The sequence below is a fragment of the Triticum urartu genome, chromosome 5 (assembly GCF_003073215.2).
Source record: "Triticum urartu cultivar G1812 chromosome 5, Tu2.1, whole genome shotgun sequence".
Lineage (NCBI taxonomy): Eukaryota > Viridiplantae > Streptophyta > Magnoliopsida > Poales > Poaceae > Triticum > Triticum urartu.
In genome coordinates this window covers 122919349-122943718 of record NC_053026.1, presented here as the reverse complement: position 1 = coordinate 122943718, position 24370 = coordinate 122919349, and the positions used below count along the sequence as shown (strand labels likewise).

Sequence of the window (24370 nt, the reverse complement as noted above, 5' to 3'; positions counted from 1 at the left end):
CTTTGCTTGCTTAGTTGCTCACTCTTTTGCTATGCCTATGCTGCGATACCTACCACTTTCTTATCATGCCTCCTATATTGTTGAACCAAGCCTCTAACCCACCTTGTCCTAGAAAACCGTTGTTTGGCTATGTTACCGCTTTGCTCAGCCCCTCTTATAGCGTTGTTAGTTGCAGGTGAATATTGAAGTTTGTTCCTTATTGGAACCTGGAGATGTTGGAACATGTTTACTTGTTGGGATATCACAATATCTCTTATTTAATTAATGCATCTATATACTTGGTAAAGGGTGGAAGGCTCGACCTTATGCCTGGTGTTTTGTTCCACTCTTGCCGCCCTAGTTTCCGTCATATCGGTGTTATGTTCCCGGATTTTGCGTTCCTTACGCGGTTGGGTAGTAATGGGAACCCCTTCACAGTTCGCCTTGAATAAAACTCCTCCAGCAATGCCCAACCTTGGTTTTACCATTTGCACTAACAACCTACCACCTTCCCTTGGGTTCTGCAGACTCAAGGGTCATCTTTATTCCAACCCCCCCCCCCGGGCCAGCGCTCCTCTGAGTGTTGGTCCGAACTGAGCTGCCTGCGGGGCCACCTCGGGGAAACTTGAGGGTTGGTTTTACTCGTAGCTAGTCTCATCTGAGTGTGCCCTGAGAAAGAGATATGTGCAGCTCCTATCGGGATTTGTCGGCACATTCGGGCGGTGTTGCTGGATTTGTTTTAACCTGTCGAAATGTCTTGAAGAACCGGGATACCGAGTCTGATCGGAATGTCTCGGGAGGAGGTCTATTCCTTCGTTGACCTTGAGAGCTTGTCATGGGCTAAGTTGGGACACCCCTGCAGGGTTTTGAACTTTCGAAAGCCGTGCCCGTGGTTATGGGAACATGGGAATTTGTTAACGTCCGGTTGTAGAAAACCTGAAGTTGACCTTAATTAAAATGCATCAACCGCGTGTGTAACCGTGATGGTCTCTTTCCGGCAGAGTCCGGGAAGTGAACACGGTGTTGGAGTCATGCTTGACGTAGGTTGTTTTAGGATCACTTCTTGATCATACTTTTATCGACCGTTCTTTGCCTTCTCTTCTCGCTCTCATTTGCGTATGTTAGCCACCATATATGCTAGTCGCTTGCTGCAGCTCCACCTCATACCTTTACCTTACCCATAAGCTTAAATAGTCTTGATCGCGAGGGTGCGAGATTGCTGAGTCCCCGTGGCTCATAGATACTTCCAAACCAGGTTGCAGGTGCCGTTGAACCGTGCAGATGATGCAACCAAGCTCAGGAGGAGCTCGACGAAGATCGTGTCCTTTATGTTGTTTCGTTCTAGTTGATCAGTAGTGGAGCCCAGTTGGGGTCGATCGAGGACCGTGTCGCATTTGGGGTTCTTCTTTTATTTTGGTTCCGTAGTCAGACCTTGAATGTATTTGGATGATGTAATGCTTTATTCATGTAATTGTGTGAAGTGGCGATTGTAAGCCAACTATATATCTTTTTCCCCTATTGTATTACATGGGTTGTGTGAAGATTACCTCACTTGCGACATTGCTTTCAATGCGGTTATGCCTCTAAGTCATGCTTCGAAACGTGGGAGATATAGCCGCATCGAGGGCGTTACATCGCCGCCGACCGCCGTTCCGTCCTGAGCGCCGCCTGGCCAAGTCCGACGACCAAGCGTGTGATCTGGTCGAGCTCGTCGCCCCTCGCCTTCTTGCACGTTGTATCTGTCCCTGCCGAACCTGTCGTTGACCGGTGCTTCCTCTGCAATGAGCAGGTGCTCGCTCGTCGTGCGCCTCTACCTCCCGTCGCCAACACCTTCATGGGCCCAGCGTCGCCCCAGCCTCATCCGGCCCAGCCGCCCCCTCTCCACCAGCAGGCCAGTTCTGGCCCGAGGTGAGATGCCCACCGAAGCCCACCCGTGTGCAGCGCTTGTAGTAGCTGGCCCAGTTCAGTTAGATTCAGCCCGATATGGTTTTTTTCCTCTTCTAGCGAATTTACTTTTATCCCAGGTTTTACAGATTTATAGTTAAGTCCTTCATGTTCATGCATATTATAACTCACAAACGGTGCATCGGTTTCAATTTTTTTAAACATGTAAAATGCTTATAATTTTATCTAGTTTCATAATTTCCAACTTTCATCCATGTTAAAAAATTTAAAATGTTGTTTGTTTAAATTTGCCTATTGCCATGCTAAAATGCTTTATTTCATAACTAAATAACCGCAGCTCCAAATTTAATAAACTTTATATGTAAATGGGGGTGGAAAAATGCCTAGTTTAACATGGTGCATTCATCTTGTATGTTTAACAACTCTAAAATATGGTTTAGGGCAGAACAATACCAAATCCATAATTTGCATATGGGGATTTTCCGGATTTGTTGTTTGTTATTCCTGGCCTCATTTAAACTTGCCTAGATAGGTAGTTTCATATGCTTCACCCCTTGCCATGTTTAATAACATTTAATATTGTTGGGTACATAAACGAGAGAGAACTAAATAATTGATGTGGTGTTTCGTCAATACGCAACACGTTGCATATTGAGCTCCACTTAATTTGTAGTATTGTTTGTGCACTTTGTCATGTCATGAATCATTAAACCAGACAAGCATCATACTTGGTTGTGCATCATGCCATGTTTATGTGATGGTTGTTTACTATGTTGTTTGCTTCTTTCCGGTGTCGCTTTTTCTTGCTAGTTCTGCTAACGTCGCGTTTGTGAGGATCCGTTCGACTACGTCCGTTTGTCTTCTTCATGGACTCGTTCTTCTTCCTTGCGGGATTTCAGGCAAGATGACCACACCCTCGAAATCACTTCTATCTTTGCTTGCTAGTTGTTCGCTCTATCGCTATGTCGCGCTACCTACCACTTGTTTATCAAGCCTCCCAAATTGCCATGATAGCCTCTAACCTTTTTCAACCATCCTAGCAAGTCGTTGTTTGGCTAAGTTACCGCTTTTGCGCAACCCCTCTTATAGCGTTACTAGTTGCAGGTGAAGTTGAAGTTTGTTCCATGTTAGAACATGGATATGTTGGGATATCACAATATCTTTTATTTAATTAATGCATCTATATACTTGGTAAAGGGTGGAAGGCTCGGCCTTATGCCTGGTGTTTTGTTCCACTCTTGCCACCCTAGTTTTTTTCATACCGGTGTTATGTTCCTTGATTTTGCGTTCCTTACGTGGTTGGGTGTTATGGGAATCCCTTGACAGTTCGCTTTGAATAAAACACCTCTAGCAAGGCCTAACCTTGGTTTTACATTTGCCTAACAACCTATTACCTTTCCCTTGGGTCGGCCAACCCGAGGGTCATATTTATTTTAACCCCCCGGGCCAGTGCTTCTCTAAGTGTTGGTCCGAACCGAGCTGCATGCGGGGCCACCTCGGAGAAATTTGAGGGTTGGTTTTACTCGTAGCTAGTCTCATTCAGTGTTGTCCTGAGAACGAGATACGTGCGACTCCTATCGGGATTGTCGACACATCGGGTGGCTTTGCTGGTCTTGTTTTACCATTGTCGAAATGTCTTGTAACCGGGATTCCGAGACTGATCGGGTCTTCCCGGGAGAAGGAATATCTTTCGTTGACTGTGAGAGCTTGTGATGGGCTAAGTTGGGACACCCCTGCAGGGTTTGAACTTTTGAAAGCCGTGCCCGCGGTTATGTGGCAGATGGGATTTTGTTAATGTCCGGTTGTAGAGAACTTGACACTTGACTTAATTAAAATGCATCAACCACGTGTGTAGCCGTGATGGTCTCTTTGCAGCGGTGCCCGGGAAGTGAACACGGTCCTTGTGTTATGCTTGAACATAAGTAGTTTCAGGATCACTTCTTGATCACTTCTAACTTCTCGACCGTTGCATTGCTTCTCTTCTCGCTCTTATTTGCGTATGTTAGCCACCATATATGCTTAGTGCTTGCTGCAGCTCCACCTCACTACCTTCTCCTACCCATAAGCTTAAATAGTCTTGATCATGCGGGTGTGAGATTGCTGAGTCCTCGTGACTCACGGATACTTCCAAACAGTTGCAGGTGCCGATGATACCAGTGTAGGTGACGCACCCAGCTCAAGTGGGAGCTCGATGAAGATCTTGGTCGTTGTTTTGTTTTTTTCCTTTTAATCAGTAGTGGAGCCCAGTTGGGACGATCGGGGATCTGGCATTTGGGGTTGTCTTCTTTTATTTTGGTTCCTTAGTCGGACCTTGTTTGTATTCTGGATGATCTATGTTTAACTTGTTATTTGTATGAAGTGGCGATTGTAAGCCAACTCTTTATTCCATTCTTATTCAGTACATGGGATTGTGTGAAGATTAGCCCACTTGCGACTAAACTACCATGCGATTATGCCTCTAAGTCGTGCCTCGACACGTGGGAGATATAGCCGCATCGTGGGTGTAACCAGTTGGTAATCAGAGGAATCCCCGACTTAGGAGCCCCCTGCTTGATCGAATCACTGACGTTGTTGAGTCTAGAACAAAATGTTTTGAGTCTTAGGATTATATATATCGGAGAGTAGGATTCTTTTTACTCCTCAGTCCCTTCATTGCTTTGGTGAGGCCTCCTGACGTAGAAGTTTTGACTCTCCTCTCCTCAAATTTCTCAAAAAAAAATTTAGGATCACGCGGGTATCTTGGAATCGTTCTGATAGTCTTGTGAAGAGAACATTGTGTCTTGGTGCCTCCTGACATTTAGGGGTTGTGGCAGTGTCCTGGGGAGTTGAGCTCCGAGGTGTTGTCGTCACAATTTTATCATTGCAGTTCTGGAATACCTGAGTTTCGCCAACATCGAAAATCTCTTTTATGTAGTTGTTGGTGAGATAACCTCGACGCCACCCAGTACTGGGGCGGGAGTTCGGGAGTATTGCCACAACTCGTATAACGGATGCTTTTCGAAGGTTGAGGTACATGATTTCCGAAGGTTTCTTGGTTATGTGTTGAAGGATGGATACAGCTGGATGTAGGAATTGTTAGTTTGGGTGAGATATTATGCTCCCCTGTATCCCCAACACCTGATTGCATAACCAGAAAGTTTTGGGAGTTTATAAGTGGGAATTCAAGTATCACATAGGATATCTTTCCAACAGACACATGATACGATATGGGGTCTATCATATGTTTGTTTCCGGCTTATTCTGCAAGCCAAATCCTTTGTTTTGTTTTGAGTTGTGGTATTCGAGTTTCTTCAATGTCAAGTGTTAAATCCATACCTTTCCTAAGCAGTGTTCTCATATTCCTATGCGAATACAAATCCTTCTTGATCTTTGAGTTTGTCATCTCAATTTCTTCTCAATCAGCGTGCTCCTCTTCAAGTGGATCCGATCATTTTCAACATCCGCAAGATCAATTCTAAGTTCTTCCCAATGGTGTTTGTTTCATCCATCCCAAGTTGCTTTTGTTTTCCCGCCCTCCCAACCTTTTATTCAAGGACTCATATATCTTAATCAAGCATCCATTTTATTGATGTGAAGTTTCTTCATTCTTTTCCTCCAAAGTTCTTACCCGGTGATTCTCATGAAGATGCTAAGGAAGCTTCAAGCTCATTATTCTTCATTCTTTTCTTCTCCGGTGGATTCAACTCAAGCTTTGTCGATCATACCCTTTTCATCCTTTCAAATGCTTTCTCATGCCGGTGCACCTCTTAATCATTCACTTCTCGCTATTCGTGTGTTCTGGAGTGTTGAAGATATCTCAGAAGGCTCGTCTTTTCATGCAAGATCTATTCAACCTATTTCGAGGTTGTTATCTCATTCAAGCCATTTAATTCAACCGGCGCAATCTCTCTTTTAAATCATTCTAACGGTGTTTTCTCTTGAGTGGGCCCTAATCCACAGGTCTTTTCCCAGGATCTTACCTAACTCTTCTAATTTTCTCGAAGCTATTCTCAAATCTTCTAAAGTTTGACGTAAGAATGAGTTATGATCAGTCATATGTCTTTCTCCTTGATCTTTCAAATTCTTTTCACCGTTGGTTCAACCTGTCTAATTTTCATTCCGGAGTGCCTCAACAATTTGTGGTGGTGTTTCTCATCGTCATTCTCTGCATTTGTAGATCAAAGAAGAGTTTTCATCTAAATCTTGCTCCGTTTTCTTGAAGACTCGTAGTTCAAGCTTGAGGCTATCCTCTCATAATTGTTTTCGATTGTGAGAATTTTTTTTCACCCATCCGGAGCAATTCAGGAGTATTTTCAGTTTGATTCTCCGAAGGCCATCATCTCAGAATTATTCATTCCAGCTCTCAGCTCACATTCTCCAAATCTTACCGGTGCATCACTCAAGTATTCTCTAGTTAGTTCATGATCTCTTCGTTTCACTTGTATCTAAATTCTCTCAAGTATCTTCGTTCATTTTCCAATTCTTCCTGGTGATGCGTTCGTTCTTTTAATCTTTACGGTGGTTCATTCAAGATTTCTCTTCTTTCATTATCAAATCAATTCATTTGTTCTTTTCAATCCTACCAGCGGATCGTTGAACACTTTTCTCAAGTTTGCGCTATGTCTATCCTTAATCCCGCAAGAAGAATAAGTAGTATGCCAAATCCGTTGCTTGTCATCAATCTAAATTGGTGAAGGATACCCATAACATAATTATTATTCTTGCTTCATCCAAGTGATTAATTCATTCTTCCGGAGTAAATTCACGATGAGTAAATTCTCGGTTCAAGTGCTTCATACTTTTCCCGGAGTTCCAAGCTCTCTCTCAACTATATCACCACGAAAATTCATCTAATCGTTGCAAGGCTTCAATCTTGTCCGCTTCAAACCTTCAATTATTTTATGTTATCATTTCCTATCCAGAGTTCTTCATGGAGGCTCAACATGATGGCACATCAAGGATTTCTTTCATTCTTCATTCATTCTTTAAGATTTCTCTTGAAGTTATGATCCGCCAAGCTATACTCTCAAATAAACATGGTGCTCAACACATGTCTTGTTTTGAGGAGTTCAAGCATTCTTCATCTTGCATTTCGAAGTGCAATTCTTTCTATCTTATCTTTTGAGGTGGTGTTATGTCATTCTTGATAATTTTCCCTTCGTGTTTCATGATTCACAAGTTGTCAGGAATGAGATAATTAAACCCATCAATGTCTTCGAGCATGAGCTCTTCTCAATCCATCAATCTCTTCATTGGAGTTATCTTGGGTTATGTTTCACCTAAAGCCTTCCCTAAGGAATGTTGCTAATTATGGTGCTATTTATTGATCCAGGTTTCCTCCTACTCTCGCGGTGAAATAAGTTTTTTTCATCTCTTCGTTCCATTCAGCTAATCAATCTTTTGGTAGTGGTAGAATTTCACCTCAAGTTTTGGGATGTTTCCCATAAGCCCACAACAAGTTTATTCTTTCAATTGTTCATTTTCCAACAACTCTGTTCAATCCTTCTTTTTAAGGATGCTCTCTCAAATTCATTTGAGGTAGAACATGATGTTTTCTTCTCCATTCTTTTCATTGCATTCTTTCATTTCTTCCGGAGGCATTGTGATGATGCTCTCTTCACTCATCATCTCGTATTGGGAAGATCATGTTCTTTCTTTTGCTTATCCATTCAACCGGAGTGTCCTGTCCTTCATTCAAGTTCTCTCATCTTATCAAGTTTTGCCTCCCTTCTCAACCGGAGTGCTATCTGAAATCTTTCTTACCCCTTGTGCCATTCTTTCGATAGTTTCGGAGGCAGTGTGTTGTTGATCTCATCAAGTATCCTCTCATATTGTCAAGTTCATGTTCAATTCCTTCCACTTACAGTCGGAGTGCTACAAAAATTATATCATTCTTATTCCTTCTCTATCTTGTTTCAACCGGAGTGTTGTCGTAATTGATCTTTATCGTTCCTTGTACATCTTGTTTCAATCGGAGTGCTTGCATGTACTTCTTGTCCATTGCAACCTTTTTCTTATGTCTTTCAACCTACAAGGTTCTAGTAATGTTCCTTGTTCCTCTTTTCTAACGGAGTGTTTACAATTTTGTTCATCTCTGTTGTATTCTTTCTTTCAATTGTTTAACCTCTCAAGGTTCTTTGGTTTCACTCATTCATCAAAGAAGCAACTTAGTTTTACCTCTTCTCTTCCTCTTCCGTTTTTCTCCGGTGCCATCATAGATCTCGGGATGAGATCCTCTTGTAGTGGTGGAGTGTTGTAACGCCCCGAGGCCGTTGCGCCAGGTGTTTTTCAGTTATTCGCTATCTTTGCCATGTCATTTGCTTGCGTGTTGCATTTTTTCATGTCATCATGTGCATTGCATCATTATGTTTTCAAAACTTGCATCCGTCCAGGTCTCCCCGTCCTCTCCGTTGTCCGTTCTGAGCCCAACCACACTCGCACGCGCCAGCGGCATGTCCGAAATAGTATTTTACATGTGGCCAGAAAATTTTCTCAGAATGGGTTGAAAGTTGGCATGCAGTGTTGTTATAGTGTAGATAGGCCGCCTGCCAAGTTTCATCGCATTCGGAGTCCGTTTAACGCCCAAACGAATAACTATAGCGGCATATAATCGGTCAAATCGTCGGACATTTTCGGTCTCCAAAAACGGTTGCCGGGTAGCATTCCTCCTCTCTCTTCTCAGTCCAACCAAACACTTGACCTCATTCGCCTAACCCCTCTTTGCACAGTGCATCGAACCCTCGCCCGTGTCCAAAATTTCCCCGAACCTGAACCGGACTATCGTTACCGTTGGGTCCGAATCATCCCCAAACATCTATAAAATATCTCTGTTTTCGTGTTGGACTCTTCTAGCCTATTTTTCTCGAACCGTCTGATTTCGATCAGAGGGTCTTAAACCTGCCCTGTCTAACCCACCTACCTATTTAAGCAGTGCAATCGGCAGATGAATCCCAAATTTCTAGGGATCCTCCTCCCCGCCGCCACTCTCTACCATCTCCATCGGGATCCCCTCCCGATCCAAACCCCCAACCACAGCCACTTCCTCCACCGAGCCCACCTACGTCCATCGTTTTCCCCAACGGCCCAACCAGCGCCCCGCTTGTTTGATACGGAGGAGAGGAGCTCCTCCATGCCCCACCTCACCTCAATCCACCAGCACAACAGCTCCCTAGCGACCGCAACCCTCCTCCTCGCTCGATCCCGAGCGGAAGAGGACCCCGACGGCTCGTCCCCGCGCAACCGCGAGGCACCGGCCCAGCAACTACCTCGCCGGAGTTCCCAACCAAGCCGGACCTTTTGCAGATCATCGTCACCGAAGCATCCCTCCACTCAGGCCGCTTCCCCGCTGCACTTCTCCTTCTCCCTTCTTCTCTCGTGCCCTGCCTTTTCTCTGCGTCACCACCCCATCTCTTCCCCTGCAGGAACCCATGGCGCCATCCCCATGGATGTACGACCGCCGCCGCCAAACGTCTCTGGTGCCGTCCAAGCCCTCCTTGCCGCTGGACCCGGCGTCCCATGCAGCCCCGCTCCCGGATCCAGCCGTTCCCCGGCCTCCCGTAGCTGCGTCGCCGCCCCACTGGCAGCAAGCTCCTCCCATGCCTTGGCTGTTTTGAGCCAAGGAGGAGACGCCCTGCTTCCCCTGCTTCGAGCGCATTGACCACACCATCCCCGTCGTGCACCTGGCCTACCTCTAGCGCCAAGTCCCCTCGCCGTCGCTGACGTCCCGTGCGATGTGCCCTGGTCATCTGCAGCGAGCACGTTGACCCCGGCCCTGCCTCGCCAGCCGCCGCCGACCTCTGTTCCGTCCTGAGCGCCACCCAGCCAAGTTCGACGTCCAAGCGCGTGATCTGGTCGAGCTCGCCGCCCCTCGCCTTCTTGCACGTTGTATTCGTCCTTGCCGAACCTGCCGTTGACCTGTGCTTCCTCTGCAATGAGAAGGTGCTCGTTCGTCGTGCGCCAACACCTTCGTGGGCCCAGCGTCGCCCCGGCCTCATCCGGCCCAGCCGCCCCCTCTCCACCTACAGGCCAGATCTGGCCCGAGGTGAGATGCCCACCGAAGCCCACCCGTGTGCAGCGGTTGTAGTAGATGGCCCAGTTCAGTTAGATTCAGCCCGATATGTTTTTTTCCTCTTCTAGCGAATTTAGTTTTATCCCAGGTTTTACAGATTTACAGTTAAGTCCTTCATGTTCATGCATATTATAACTCACAAATGGTGCATCGGTTTAAACTGTTTTACACATGTAAAATGCTTAGAATTTTATCTAGTTTCATAATTTCCAACTTTCATCCATGTTAAAAATATTTAAAATTATGTTTGTTTAAATTTGCATATTGCCATGCTAAAATGCTTTGTTTCATAACTAAATAACCATAGCTCCAAATTTAATAAACTTTATATGTAAATGGGGTGGAAAATGCCTAATTTAACATGGTGCATTCATCTTGTATGTTTAACAACTCTAAAATATGGTTTAGGGAAGAACAATACCAAATCCATAATTTGCATATGGGGATTTTCCGGATTTGTTTTTTGTTATTTCTAGCCTCATTTAAACTTGCCTAGATAGGTAGTTTTCATATGCTTCTCCCCTTGCCATGTTTAATAACATTTAATATTGTTGGGTACATAAACGAGAGAGAACTAAATAATTGATGTGGTGTTTCATCAATACGCAACTCGTTGCATATTGAGCTCCACTTAATTTGTAGTATTGTTTATGCACTTTGTCATGCCATGAATCATTAAACCGGACATACATCATACTTGGTTGTGCATCATGCCATGTTTATGTGATGGTTGTTTACTATGTTGTTTGCTTCTTTCCGGTGTTGCTTCTTCTTGCTAGTTCCGTGTAACGCCCCGAGACCGATGTGCCAGGTGTCCTCCAGTTATTCGCTGTTGTTGCCTTGTCATTGCTTGCGTGTCATGCATTGCATATTATGTCATCATGTGCATTTCATTTACATACATATTCGTCTCATGCATCCGATCATTTTTCCCATTGTCCGTTTTGCAATCCGGCACTCCTATGTCCTCCGGTGTCCCTTTCTACCTCTTTTTGTGTGCGGGTGTTAAACGTTTTCGGATTGGACCGAGACTTGTCATGCGGCCTTGGTTTACTACCGGTAGACCGCCTGTCAAGTTTCGTGCCATTTGGACTTCGTTTGATACTCCAACGGTTAACTGAGGGACCATAAAGGCCTCGTGTGTGTTTAAGCCCAACACCCTTCCAAAGTAGCCCAAAACCCACCTAAACCTCCTCCATTATCTCGGTCGTTCGATCATGATCGCGTGGCCGAAAACCGCACCTCATTTGGACTCTCCTAACTCCCTCTACCTATAAATATGTGGCTCTCCCCAAATTTTTCGCGCAATCCAAACCCTAGCCTTCCTCTACCTCGCGCCTGGACAAAAACCCCCGCACCCCCGGACATGTCCGCGCTGCCCTCCTCAGCGAATCCGGCGCCGCCACCTCACCGCCTTCTCTCTCCTTCCACCGCGGGCCCAAGGGGACCCAGATCAGGCCCGCCCGGGCCCGGATCCCGCTCCGCCGCCCGAGCGCTCGCCGCTCGCGCCTCGCCGCCGCCCGGTTCCCGTCGGCGCCCTCCCCTGCCGGAGCTCGCCGCCCCGCCGCGGCCTGCTCTCCGCCGGCGCCTGGCGCTCCCCGCCGCCGCCGCCTCACGGGCTCCTCCGCCCGGCGCCGCCCCGCTCTCGCCGGTCTCATCCTCCGTCGCCGCCGCACCAACTCTGGCCCGACCCCGCTGGCGCTTCTCTGGCCATTTCCGGCGACACCTCCGTCCGGCCATCCTCGGTTTTCGCAAAGTGCTACAGTACCCAACGAACCCTAGATCTCAGATCCACTCCTCGGGGTTGACTTTTTCCCTCTCCTCCAGTTATATTTTGCATACTTTGACATGTCACAACTCTGCATCCGTAGATCCGATTCGTGCGTGTAGCATATCAAAATGTTCGTCTCGACAAGTACATCATTTCATCTCATTGCATCATTTTCATTTCAGCTCATCTTGATACCCGAAATGCTGTTGGAAGAGGGCTATGTGAGGAATATGTCAGATCTGTTTCAGCAAATGGCCTTTTGTCATTTTTGCCATGATTTATGTGTGCATGCTATTATCCTGAGCTCTACATGTGTTTTGTTATATGCCATGCCATCTTTACAGAGGTGCTTACCATGTATTTTTGTGATCTATGTGGTGACTAGCACAAGCATGCAAAGTAGCTTACTCAATGATGCTGATTTCAGGGACTTAGAATTTCACTGAGTCCTTGCCCTGTCCTTATTTTTATGCCATATGTTCTTGTTGTTTCCTAGTGATCTGTGCCTCTTTTGAGCATGATCAGTAAGAATGATTTGTAGATAATGTTGTGCTCTATCCATCCATGTCTTTTTTGCAATTATGGAGCACCCTAGCTTGAGTCAATCGAGCTCTACTTTTACTATAAAATGTTTCTGCCAGATTGTTAACATGTTTAGCAATTTTGCCATGCTTGTTGTTGTTGATCTGTGCATGCTATGTTGTTGTTCTTCCCATGTCTAGCTTCTATGCCATGTATTATTAATGGGTGTATGCTTAGATTATTTTGCAATGCCTCGTAGTGAGTGCATCGAGCTCGTAAACATGCCTACTTGTTAATCTGTATTGCATGCTCCAGTTTTTCACTAAGTCTGAATCTGTTTATGTTTTTGCTATGTTCACATGCTTGCAATTGTATTTTCTGATCCCTTTTGGCTCATGGTCACTAAGGGACTTTTGTTATATACTTAGAGTAGCTTCATTCCATGCCTTGATTTGCCATGATATGTTCCTGTAGCATGTAGTTTTCATGTTCTAAAGATTGCTTCCTGATGATAAATTCCTGGATTGTTGTTATTTCACTAAGTCTGAAACCTGTTATCATTTGCACTTTTGCCATGCTTGTTTGAACCTGTTAGTGACTGAATTAGCCGTAGCTCAGTGTTCATCTTTTGTCAAGAATCATAAGTGGATCCCTGCCATGTATTTTGTTGCCATGTTTGAGTGCAGTAGCTTATTTATCTTCATGCATTTAGAAGGCTATTTGCTGTTTATCGCAGATCGGTGCCATATTTGTTTTGCTTGCCATTCCCAAACCGTGCACCCGATTCCGGTGATCTTTATATTGATTTAGACCGAAATCAACTCCCCTTTCCAGTGGCACTCTTGGTTTTCCAAGTTGAGGCCAGGTTCAATCATTCCTTTGCAAATCATGCATATGCATCACATACCGCATCCCGCATATCATGCCATGTTCATGTGTTGTTTGTTTACTATGTTGTGTGCTTCTTTCCGATGTTGCTTCTTCGGGTTGGGTCTGATAATGTCGCGTTTGTGAGGACCCGTTCGACTACGTCCATTTGTCTTCTTCATGGACTCGTTCTTCTTCCTTGCGGGATTTCAGGCAAGATGATCATACCCTCGAAAGCACTTCTATCTTTGCTTGCTAGTTGCTTGCTCTTTTGCTATGCCTATGCTGCGATACCTACCACTTGCTTATCATGCCTCCCATATTCCTAAGCCAAGCCTCTAACCCACCTTGTCCTAGCAAACCGTTGTTTGGCTATGTTACCGCTTTGCTCAGCCCCTCTTATAGCATTGTTAGTTGCAGGTGAAGATTGGAGTTTGTTCCTTGTTGGAACATGGATATTTTGTTGGGATATCACAATATCTCTTATTTTAATTAATGCATCTATATACTTGGTAAAGGGTGGAAGGCTCGGCCTTATGCCTAGTGTTTTGTTCCACTCTTGCCACCCTAGTTTCCGTCATATCGGTGTTATGTTCCCGGATTTTGCGTTCCTTACACGGTTGGGTTATAATGGGAACCCCTTGACAGTTCGCTTCGAATAAAACTCCTCCAGCAAGGCCCAACCTTGGTTTTACCATTTGCCACCTGGCCTTTTCTTTTCCCTTGGGAGTCGCGCTCCCGAGGGTCATCATTATTTTAAGCCCCCCGGGCCAGTGCTTCTCTGAGTGTTGGTCCAACCTGTCAGCCGTCGGTGGCCACCAGGGGCAACTCTGGGCTGGCCTACTGGAAGTTTGGACAATCTGAGTGTGCCCTGAGAACGAGATATGTGCAGCTCCTATCGGGATTTGTCGGCACATTCGGGCGACTTTGCTGGACTTGTTTTACCATTGTCGAGGATGTCTTGTAACCGGGATGCCGAGCCTGATCGGAATGTCTTGGGAGAACGAATATCCTTCGTTGACCATGAGAGCTTGTGATGGGCTAAGTTGGGACACCCCTGCAGGGATTGAACTTTTGAAAGTCATGCCCGCGGTTATGGGCAGATGGGAATTTGTTAATGTCCAGTTGTAGAAAACCGGAAGTTGATCTTAATTAAAACGCATCAACCGCGTGTGTAACCGTGATGGTCTCTTTTCGGTGGTGTCCGGGAAGTGAACACGGTGTTGGAGTAATGCTTGACGTAGGTTGTTCTAGGATCACTTCTTGATCATAGTTGTTCGTTCATTCTTTTGCCTTCTCTTCTCGCTCTCATTTGCGTATGTTAGCCACCAAATATGCTAGTCACTTGCTGCAGCTCCACCTCATACCTTTTACCTACCCATAAGCTTAAATAGTCTTGATCGCGAGGGTGTGAGATTGCTGAGTCCCCGTGACTCACAGATACTTTCAAAACCAGTTTGCAGGTGCCGATGTTACCGTGCAGTTGACGCAACTGAGCTCAAGGAGGAGCTCTATGAAGATCTTGCCCTTTGTGTTGTTTCGTTCTAGTTGATCAGTAGTGGAGCCCAGCAGGGATGATCGGGGATCTGTGTAGCATTTGGGATAGTCTTCTTTTATTTTGGTTCCGTAGTCGGACCTTGAGTGTATTTGGATGAATGTAATGTTATATTCATGTATTGTGTGAAGTGGCGATTGTAAGCCAACTATGTATCTCTTTCCCTTATGTATTACATGGGTTGTGTGAAGATTACCTCACTTGCGACATTGCTTCCAATGCGGTTATGCCTCTAAGTCGTGCTTCGACACGTGGGAGATATAGCCGCATCGAGGGCGTTACATTCCGGCAACATCGCATTTGTGAGGATCCGTTCGAATACGTCTGTTTGTCTTCTTCATGGACTCGTTCTTCTTCCTTGCGGGATTTCAGGCAAGATGACCACACCCTCAAAATCACTTTTATCTTTGCTTGCTAGTTGTTCGCTCTATCGCTCTGTCGCGCTACCTACCACTTGTTTATCAAGCCTCCCAAATTGCCATGATAGCCTCTAACCTTTTTTAACCATCCTAGCAAACCGTTGTTTGGCTAAGTTGCCGCTTTTGCTCAGCCCCTCTTATAGCGTTGCTAGTTGCAGGTGAAGTTGAAGTTTGTTCCATGTTGGAACATGGATATGTTGGGATATCACAATATCTTTTATTTAAATAATGCATCTATATACTTGGTAAAGGGTGGAAGGCTCGGCCTTATGCCTGGTGTTTTGTTCCACTCTTGTCGCCCTAGTTTCCGCCATACCGCTGTTATGTTCCTTGATTTTGCGTTCCTTACATGGTTGGGTGTTATGGGAATCCCTTGACAGTTCGCTTTGAATAAAACACCTCTAGCAAGGCCTAACCTTGGTTTTACATTTGCCTAACAACCTATTACCTTTCCCTTGGGTCGGCCAACCCGAGGGTCATCTTTATTTTAACCCCCCGGGCCAGTGCTTCTCTAAGTGTTGGTCCGAACCGAGCTGCATGCGGGGCCACCTCGGAGAAATTTGAGGGTTGGTTTTACTCGTAGCTAGTCTCATTCAGTGTTGTCCTGAGAACGAGATACGTGCGACTCCTATCGGGATTGTCGGCACATCGGGTGGCTTTGCTGGTCTTGTTTTACCATTGTCGAAATGTCTTGTAACCGGGATTCCGAGACTGATCGGGTCTTCCCGAGAGAAGGAATATCTTTCGTTGACCGTGAGACCTTGCGATGGGCTAAGTTGGGACACCCCTGCAGGGTTTGAACTTTTGAAAGCCGTGCCCGCGGTTATGTGGCAGATGGGAATTTGTTAATGTCCGGTTGTAGAGAACTTGACACTTGACTTAATTAAAATGCATCAACCGCGTGTGTAGCCGTGATGGTCTCTTTTCGGCAGTGTCCAAGAAGTGAACACAGTTCTTGTGTTATGCTTGAACGTAAGTAGTTTCAGGATCACTTCTTGATCACTTCTAGCTTCTTGACTGTTGCGTTGCTTCTCTTCTCGCTCTTATTTGCGTATGTTAGCCACCATATATGCTTAGTGCTTGCTGCAACTCCACCTCACTACCTTCTCCTACCCATAAGCTTAAATAGTCTTGATCGCGTGGGTGTGAGATTGCTGAGTCCTCGTGACTCACGGATACTTCCAAGCAGTTCCAGGTGCCGATGATACCAGTGCAGGTGACGCACCCAGCTCAAGTGGGAGCTCGATGAAGATCTTGGTCGTTGTTTTGTTTTGTTTCCTTTTGATCAGTAGTGGAGCCCAATTGGGACGACCGGGGATCTGGCATTTGGGGTTGTCTTCTTTTATTTTTGTTCCGTAGTCGGACCTTGTTTGTATTCTGGATAATGTATGTTTAACTTGTTATTTATGTGAAGTGGCGATTGTAAGCCAACTCTTTATGCCATTCTTATTTAGTACTGGGATTGTGTGAAGATTACCCCACTTGTGACTAAACTACCATGCGGTTATGCCTCTAAGTCGTGCCTCGACACGTGATAGATATAGCCGCATCGTGGGTGTACCAGTTATTTAACAAGTTCAACTAAAATTAATTAATTAAACTACGCAAGGTACCGGGCACTAACCTCGTGGGCATGGCCTCTGAGGCCACTGGCACCTCCGTCAGCAGCGTCAGCGTTGTTGTTGTCGTCGACCTTCCAGCGGCGAACGGCCTCCCAGGGATCACGGCAGCCCTGATCGGCCGCCGATGCGTTCTTACGATGAAGCCTCTCCGCCTCATGCTGCCAATCAAAAACATCCGGCTAGCAGCGACAGTCGGGTGTGGACTCCGGCCCACGTCGCCTGCCATTGCTCTTGCCAGCAAGGACACGAGTTGCACGCTTGAATCCAGCGTCGGTGGCAGGCGAACTTCTGCGCGGTGGTCCTGAACCGATCCTCAGCCCAAGCCAACAAGACGTCCGGGTTTGCGTGCACCCAATCCAGCGCCATGTTCTATGTCACGAAGGCCGAACGACGCTCCACATTCCGCCGCTCGAAGTGCTCCTCCTGGGATGCCACCTTGTTGGCTACCGTCCTAGCGCTCAAGGAGGAGGTGCCGCCGTTTCGTCCGAGGTAGTAGAGGAGGCGGCAGCGTGCATTAGCGATCACTGGAGCAGGCGCCTGCTCCTTTACGGCAACCGCACACCATCAATCACTTTCTTTACTGACCATTCGATCAATATCCAACGGCCTCAACCACGTTGCGGCATGTTCATCTTCTTCTCCCCATCTTCTTCCTCCCGGACGACATTTCCTCCTCCCCACGGCCTACTCCACCCCATCCGCTTGCCTCCACCCCCATGGTCGACGGGCGGTACCGTGCACCACCTCGCCACCCCGCCCTGCCCTCAACCTCCCCCACCGCCGTTGCTAGCCGCCGTCCCGACCATCCCTCTAAGCCTCGCACCACCTGTGAAAAACTCATAGTTTTAATTAGCCGTGCCGCTAAATGATCGCCTTCACAAATAGCTCGCTATAGCGCCCGCTATAGCTGATTTGAAGGCCCGCCGCTATTTAAACCATTGGAAAAACTCCAACAATCCCATGCACGGATGCACCTCCACCACTAAGATAGTTAATGGGGTTGTGACTTCTCCTTAAAAAAGATAATGAGGCTATGATTTCCTCCTAAGATAGATAATGGGGCTGGTTCTTCTCCGGCGAGGTCCGGCCTCCCCATCTCATGCGCTCCGGAAAAAGGAAAAAGTGACTGACGCAACAAAAAAATTCTGTACCTAAAAAATAGCAAAACCGCTAAAAGAAATGTTACAACCAAGGAACACGAATTTGCATCAAAAAGGAGAAAAAAAGGAAGAAGAAACTTAAGGGCGAGAGAGAGGAATATTGCAAGAGTCAAGAGAGAGAAATTGAGGGCGGCATCGCCGCATCGATCGGTTTTCTAGTAAGTACGTGTCTTCCAGACTTCGCCGCGGGTAGGGAGGGAATCATGCGCGTCCAGCCGTCCACGGACGAAACAAGCGAGACTCCCCGCGCTTTCCGCCGCCCGCGGCAGCAAGAAGACGAGTGAAGTGAAGTGGGGCTGCTTGAGTGCTTGACTTGCTCCTCAGTCGTCTCCCCTCGAGCTCTCACCTACCAAATCCGTCGAAACACGCTTGGTGGAGAGCGAAACAATTATCCGTAAATCCTCCACGTCGCGCTCTACATCTCAACGGCCGCCCATAAAACCCAGCGGTGGCGTGAGCTGAACGGCGCCGATCCATTTTCTTCCTCTTCGACAGGAGAAGCCCATTTCCCCCTTCCTGTTCCTCCCGCCGCTCCTATCGTGCAAGAACTTGGTACCACAGAGTGAGAGAGAGAGAGGAACGATTCGTTGATGCCATGGAGCCGCCCAAGAGGCAGCTGGCCCTGACGGGAGCCGGCGCAGGCCGGGAGGAGGCGAAGCGCCTGCGCGTCGGGGTCGCCAACCCCAGCGCCGCCGGCTGGCAGGCGCCGACATCGCCGGCGTCGCCGGGGACGCGGCTCATGCGGCGGACCGTGCTCGTCGTGCTCTTTCTACTGCGAATGTGCGTGGCTCGATCCCCAACTGCCCGCTCGATATATATTTCTTCTCTATCCATCGGGTGCACGTCGAGCTCCGTTTCTTGATTTCTAACTCTTCTGTCCCCGCGATTCTGTGCGTGCAGGAGCGACGCGATCACGGTGACGGAAAGCATCTCCCAGATTGGTCGCATGGTGAGCGCGCGCGCCTGCGTGTGTGCACGAGCATTCGTTTTTCCTGGAATTTGCCAGTGGGATTTATGTATTATTGCCTGTGGATTTGTTCTGCGTATTCATTTCGTTTGTCTCTTTTGTGCTTGTATAGGTTCAGAGGAAGATGGAAGGGTTTCAAAAGGTTCAGGCTCTTATGATGCGGTAAGGATCATTTCTCTGTTATGCTCTTGTGTTCAAATTTTGTTTCAAAAGATATGGCAGCCGTAATTATGGACTTCTTTTCACGCGTTTGGTAGCATTCAGGCTTTAGCAATACAAATATCACTTAAAAGGTGAATTTTTGAAAAAGTTTCGTACATACAATACTTTTTTGAAATATGTCCAACCATCTATAAAGAAAGTTCTCATGCTTCACAGATAACATTCTCGCAATTGTTCTTATAAAAAGTTGATGGCACATGTAATATTGCATTGACAACTAAAAAAGTTCATGGCACATGTAATTTTCCAAGGCCTTAGGAATAACTTGCAAATAGAGATAATTCCCGCAAAAAAAAACTTGCAAGTAGAGATAAATATTAAGACGGTTCATTATTTTTAGAATAATCAAGGGTGTACATTGGAGACCTTGTCAATACCTAAAAGGGCATAAAAAGTGAACAAGTAACTTTTTTTTTAGAACAGTGAACAAGTAACTCATGAGGTATAGTTGTGTCCTTTTGTGTCTTGATGTATTTCCATGATTTCTTCAACTTGCCATACTTCTTCCCTCAATGAAAGTATGCAAGCTCCGCTTGTTTTGTTTTTATTTACTTTTGAGATAAACAAAAGGCTTACCCGTGCTTCTCTTTCTATTTTTGTTATCTTTGGTCTTAGCCAATTGGAAAATTTCGAGGAGAAGATGGAGGCCAAATTGGAAAATTTAGAGGAGAAGCTGGAGGGCAAATTGGGAAATTTAGAAGAGAAGATGGAGAGCAAGAGCCAGGAAGTGGTTAGATTCATATTCTTTAAATTAACTTCTTTACATGTTCATCCTTATTTGATACTAGTATATAGTATATATGCTGCTCACAGTTTTTTTTTTTGAGGGTATGCTCACAGTGTATTTGTCATGTAAAAATTGCAGGAGTTGGCACGTTTTCATTCCAATAGACACGCTGATAAACACCCAAGGTAACAGATTTGCAGTTGCACCTGCTTGATAGTTTCTTCCGTCGTACTTAATTCATGCTGAAATGTTAAATATCCATTATCTGGCTTTTTGTTGAGTTGTCATTCTATATACCTAAATATTTGATCCCTACTAACTCTAATTCTATTAACATGCAACTACGCCAACTCACCGATCATCATGCATGGAAAAAGACCCACCTTAACATACACCATGCATGCTATCCATATGTAATAAAAAAATTGAAAAGGAGGAAGACCCCCGGGCTCTCTGCTTCTGGGCGATGCATGCAACGACTTTATTAATTATTCACAAAAGACCTTATAAAGAAATACAACAGTAAGTCTGAAGCCACCGTCTAGGGCTCTAGGCAACACCTATCGTTACTCCTATCTAGTTGATGAAGGGATGCTGATAGTCAGGGTCTAATACTACAGACCTCGCAGCCAAGCCTAATACCTAAGACCTGAGACCCCAACCTAGCCACTTGTCGGGTCTGGGGCACACACTGTTCCAGTGCGCTCTCAGAGGCCGCAGTCGCCAACTGCCACCGCTCCATCTTCAGAGTTGTACTGACGCATCAACCTTGCTCGATCTAGCTATCGTCGACGCCACCACGGCGCCCAACGACACCGCCTCCCTGCGCGAAACAGCTGAGCACGTTGCAGTCGCCACTGATACACCTCAGCACCATGCTGCCAAGTACCACCAGCCGACACAACTTGAAGTCTTTGGAAGATCTGTCGTGCGTAGCACCTACCGACCAGGCATGACAAAGCGTAGCACCTGTCGGTCAGGCATGACTTGACATCTTCACCGAAGCTCCGTGCAACCGCTCCACCTCCTGCCTCTGTCTTCCAGCGCTGCTCCACAAACGATGCTCCCAAGAGAGAAACAACACCGTAGTGTCACCATCGTCCGATCTGGAACACCAGATCCTAGAGTTTCCCTCGGAGCAGCACGAGTGGGTCGACAGTAGTTACACGACGATGCCTCCATCAAGGTAACGGCGTAGAACGCCGCCATCACCTATCGTCTGCTCGGTTTTCACCTACAACCATGTCTCCCGAAGTCGCAGCTGGGACTAGATGATGGATCTCGAGATCCGATCACCAAGCCTCTGGCCGGCCACCTCCGACGAAGAAGATGACCGCCACCACTGGCCAGCGAGACGACGCGAGGCGAAGTAGGGCGCTGCCAGCGTGCGTCCTGGCCAGCACCACCGGCGCTAGGCCCGTCCGGGACCACGTCCCATGGCCGAGAGCAGCGGCAAGCGCTGCCACGACGGGGACGCAGACCCGAAGCCCATAACCGGCCCACCCACACACCGCCACGTGGCCACCACCAAGCACCGTTCAGGGGTAGCCCCGCCGCCGTGAGGGACGCCGCCCCACGGGCAGCAGGCGCCAGCAACAGGCAAACCACCACCGCGCACCACCGGCCGCCGCGAGATCTGCGTGGCGCAATGGCGAAACGACGAGGATGCCCCGCTGCCACCTTCCCTGGGGATCACGCGGGCTTCGTTGGTGTCCCCTCCGGCGGCGGCGAAGCGGGGAAGGAGTGGGGAGGGGAGGCCGGCGGCGTGGTTAGGGTTTCCCCGTGCGCCAGAGGGCGACGCGCGCGCGGGGTGGGGGTCGAGAATGTAGTCGATGCAAATTAGAAAATGGATCCATATTTAATAAACAGCATTCTACAATGTACAATAATCAAAATACAATTAATTATATATATTTTTTAGTTTCAGTTCTCGCATTGTCACATAGCAGTACCTATCCGATGTTGCTCCACAGCAACAAAGTAGTATGTGGGTGTTAAATTCAAAAATGCCAACTGAACAACAACTACATCACAATGTCATTCATGTTCCTGTTTCAGATCAGAACCATATCAGGAGGGTGCCACTTTGAGTGAACCGAATGCCAACATTCGCCTGCGTTTCCTGGATGGCCTGAAGACTCCAATTTACACAGACAAGATTATAGCATCTGAGAGCAATGCGGCTATCAGGATTGGCGTCTTTGATGGTGACAAAATGATCAATGAAGGCCCGCTTTCCAAGGCGAAAGTTGAGATCCTGGTTCTCCGTGGCGACTTCTGCAGTGACGGTCAGGAGAGTTGGACTGAAGAGGAGTTCAACAGCCACATAGCGCAAGGCCGGCACAGGCAAGGGTCAGTGCTGGGGGGCGATTGCAGTGCGTGGTTGAACAATGGGGAGGCATCATTGGGAAAAATCCGCTTCAGAGAAGGATCATCCAGGACTCCCAGTAGGAAGTTCATCGTCGGAGGAAGAGTATGCACGAACAGGAAGATCGGTGGTATTCGAGTCCAGGAAGCTGTCATGGAGCCGGTCACTGTGCTGGATCGTAGAAATGAAGGTAAAAGTATATCTGTCAGGTTTCCTTTTGTTGCTAGTCAGCATGTTCTTTGTTTCCATTGGACTCACATTACAGTTTCCTTTTTAATCATTGTTTGCTTCAGCAAATGAGAAGAGGCACCCTCCAAGATTGGACGATGAAGTCTATCGCCTGGAAGAAATCTCCAAAGATGGAATTTACCACAGGAGGCTTAAGGATGCTCAGATATTCAAAGTTGAGGACTTCCTTAAGGCTTTGAATAAAGATGCAGACGAGCTCCGTGAAATGGTATAAAATCTCCCATATGATTTTTTTTCTCATTCTTTTCATTAGTTGTGCTATTTTCTCGCGGTGAATAATGTTGTCGTTGTGATTTCTTGACATACAGGTCCTCCAGATCAAGAAGCGCAGTAACGCTTGGGAAAGAATGGTTAAGCATGCCAGGGAATGCTGCCTCGCAGACAGGCCCGAGCTCAAAGCATATCACAGTGTAGATGGGAATGTAGTGATCTTCTTCAATTGCGTGCATGATCTTGTTGGAGCAATTTTTTATGGTGTTTACATTTCACGGGACAATTTTGATCCGGCTAAGAAGGTACATTCTCAACATAATCATCTAATATTTGGACCATATGTGGATGTCAAACAAGTTGAAGATATCATTTTCTCATCGCAGGCTCAAGCGTATGAGTTGAAAGAGTGTGCGCGCGGTCAGTTGGACATCCTTCCGTTTGACTATGTGATGAATGGCAATCTTCCTGAACAAGTTCCCTCTAGCACACATTCTACTCTGGATGCAGCATTCATTCTTGGGCCGGATGCCGCGCTTCAACGTTAGATACACGTTTTCTTACCCTTCCATGTCTTAAAATTTCTGACTATGCGATGGCCTGAACTATGGAGCTTAAATTGGTCTTTTTGAGGAACTGCAGCAAATGAAAACCAGTTGCAGTACAGGATCAACAATATCACTGAACCATCTCACCAGAATGAGTATATTCATGGTGATCAGAGCACAGTTAACACACATTATTACCAAGGTACATAGTTGTTGCTGCTTGTTCCCCTCTTATCTCTTTATCCTCTGTTTCCTCATGGACTCCTTGCAGTTTCAGTGACTTATGCTCATTTTGGCGTTTTTTTAGGAGAAAGTATTCTACCAGTTGGTCAGCAGCAACCTACAATTTTCACTGGTGAATTGCTACACTGGCCCTATGAAAGTGAGCAATCGGTATCTGCATGAACCATGAACAAACCTGATAGATGTCTCACATTTTACTCTCATACTTCCAGGATCAGGTCAAGTGAACATCCATAGCCAGATGCAAGCTCCCATGTCCATGGATGGCGGAAGTGTCATGCAGGCATCAACCTCTGTTCAGCACAACCTTCTGTCACAACAATTTGCTCCTACTCAAGTCCAAGAAAGTATGCATGGGATCCATTACTCTGAGAATCCACCTAACCATGCCGTTGGACCATCGACATGGCACGATGATATTATCCCTGCACGGGAGCCTAGTGCCAATCTATTTCCCGGACCGGATTATGGGAACTTCTAGCAAGCGAGCACTTTCCACAATGCAGTTTAGGGCGTGTACCATCATGGTTTGTGTGTTGTGTGTCACCACAACTTAGGTGTCAGGTTGTGATATACAGTAGTACTTGTTATTTTCAGTATCAGGCATTGTAGACTGTATGTTTGGACACAAAATTGCTTGCCCCCATTCTTTCCTGTTAGATGTTTCAACATTGTACAATGATGTCGTGTGGGATCTAAGGGTGTGTTGTAACTTAGGCAAAACATTTTGTTTTGTGCGCGCCCACTGATGTTTAATTGATGTTTATATGTTTTGGAATGTTTACGACTATAAACTGCCAGACTGATATTGTTGAGTAAGAGAAAACTCAGAACGTAAAATTTTCTCACATGGTACTGTAAAATTTATTTCACCACCTTTTTGCATTGCAGCATACCCCCTCCGCTCCCAAAAGAAATCATATAAACTTTGTCTCAATTCAAAGAGTGCAAAGTTTAACCTGTACGCATCTCCTCTCCTGAAATCTCAG

General features: G+C 46.6%; 1 protein-coding gene across 1 annotated transcript; it reads left to right on the top strand.

The window, feature by feature from the left end:
• The first annotated feature begins 18247 nt into the window (after window positions 1-18247).
• Window positions 18248-24159, top strand: LOC125508150 (calmodulin-binding protein 60 F-like). Its single transcript, XM_048672752.1, has 12 exons — window positions 18248-18627; window positions 18748-18796; window positions 18927-18976; window positions 19652-19766; window positions 19902-19948; window positions 21822-22321; window positions 22425-22588; window positions 22689-22895; window positions 22977-23133; window positions 23233-23340; window positions 23446-23520; window positions 23594-24159. The coding sequence occupies exons 1-12, from the start codon at window positions 18443-18445 to the stop codon at window positions 23860-23862; spliced, it is 1926 nt and encodes a 641-aa protein (XP_048528709.1). The 5' UTR covers window positions 18248-18442; the 3' UTR covers window positions 23863-24159.
• The last annotated feature ends 211 nt before the right edge of the window (window positions 24160-24370 follow it).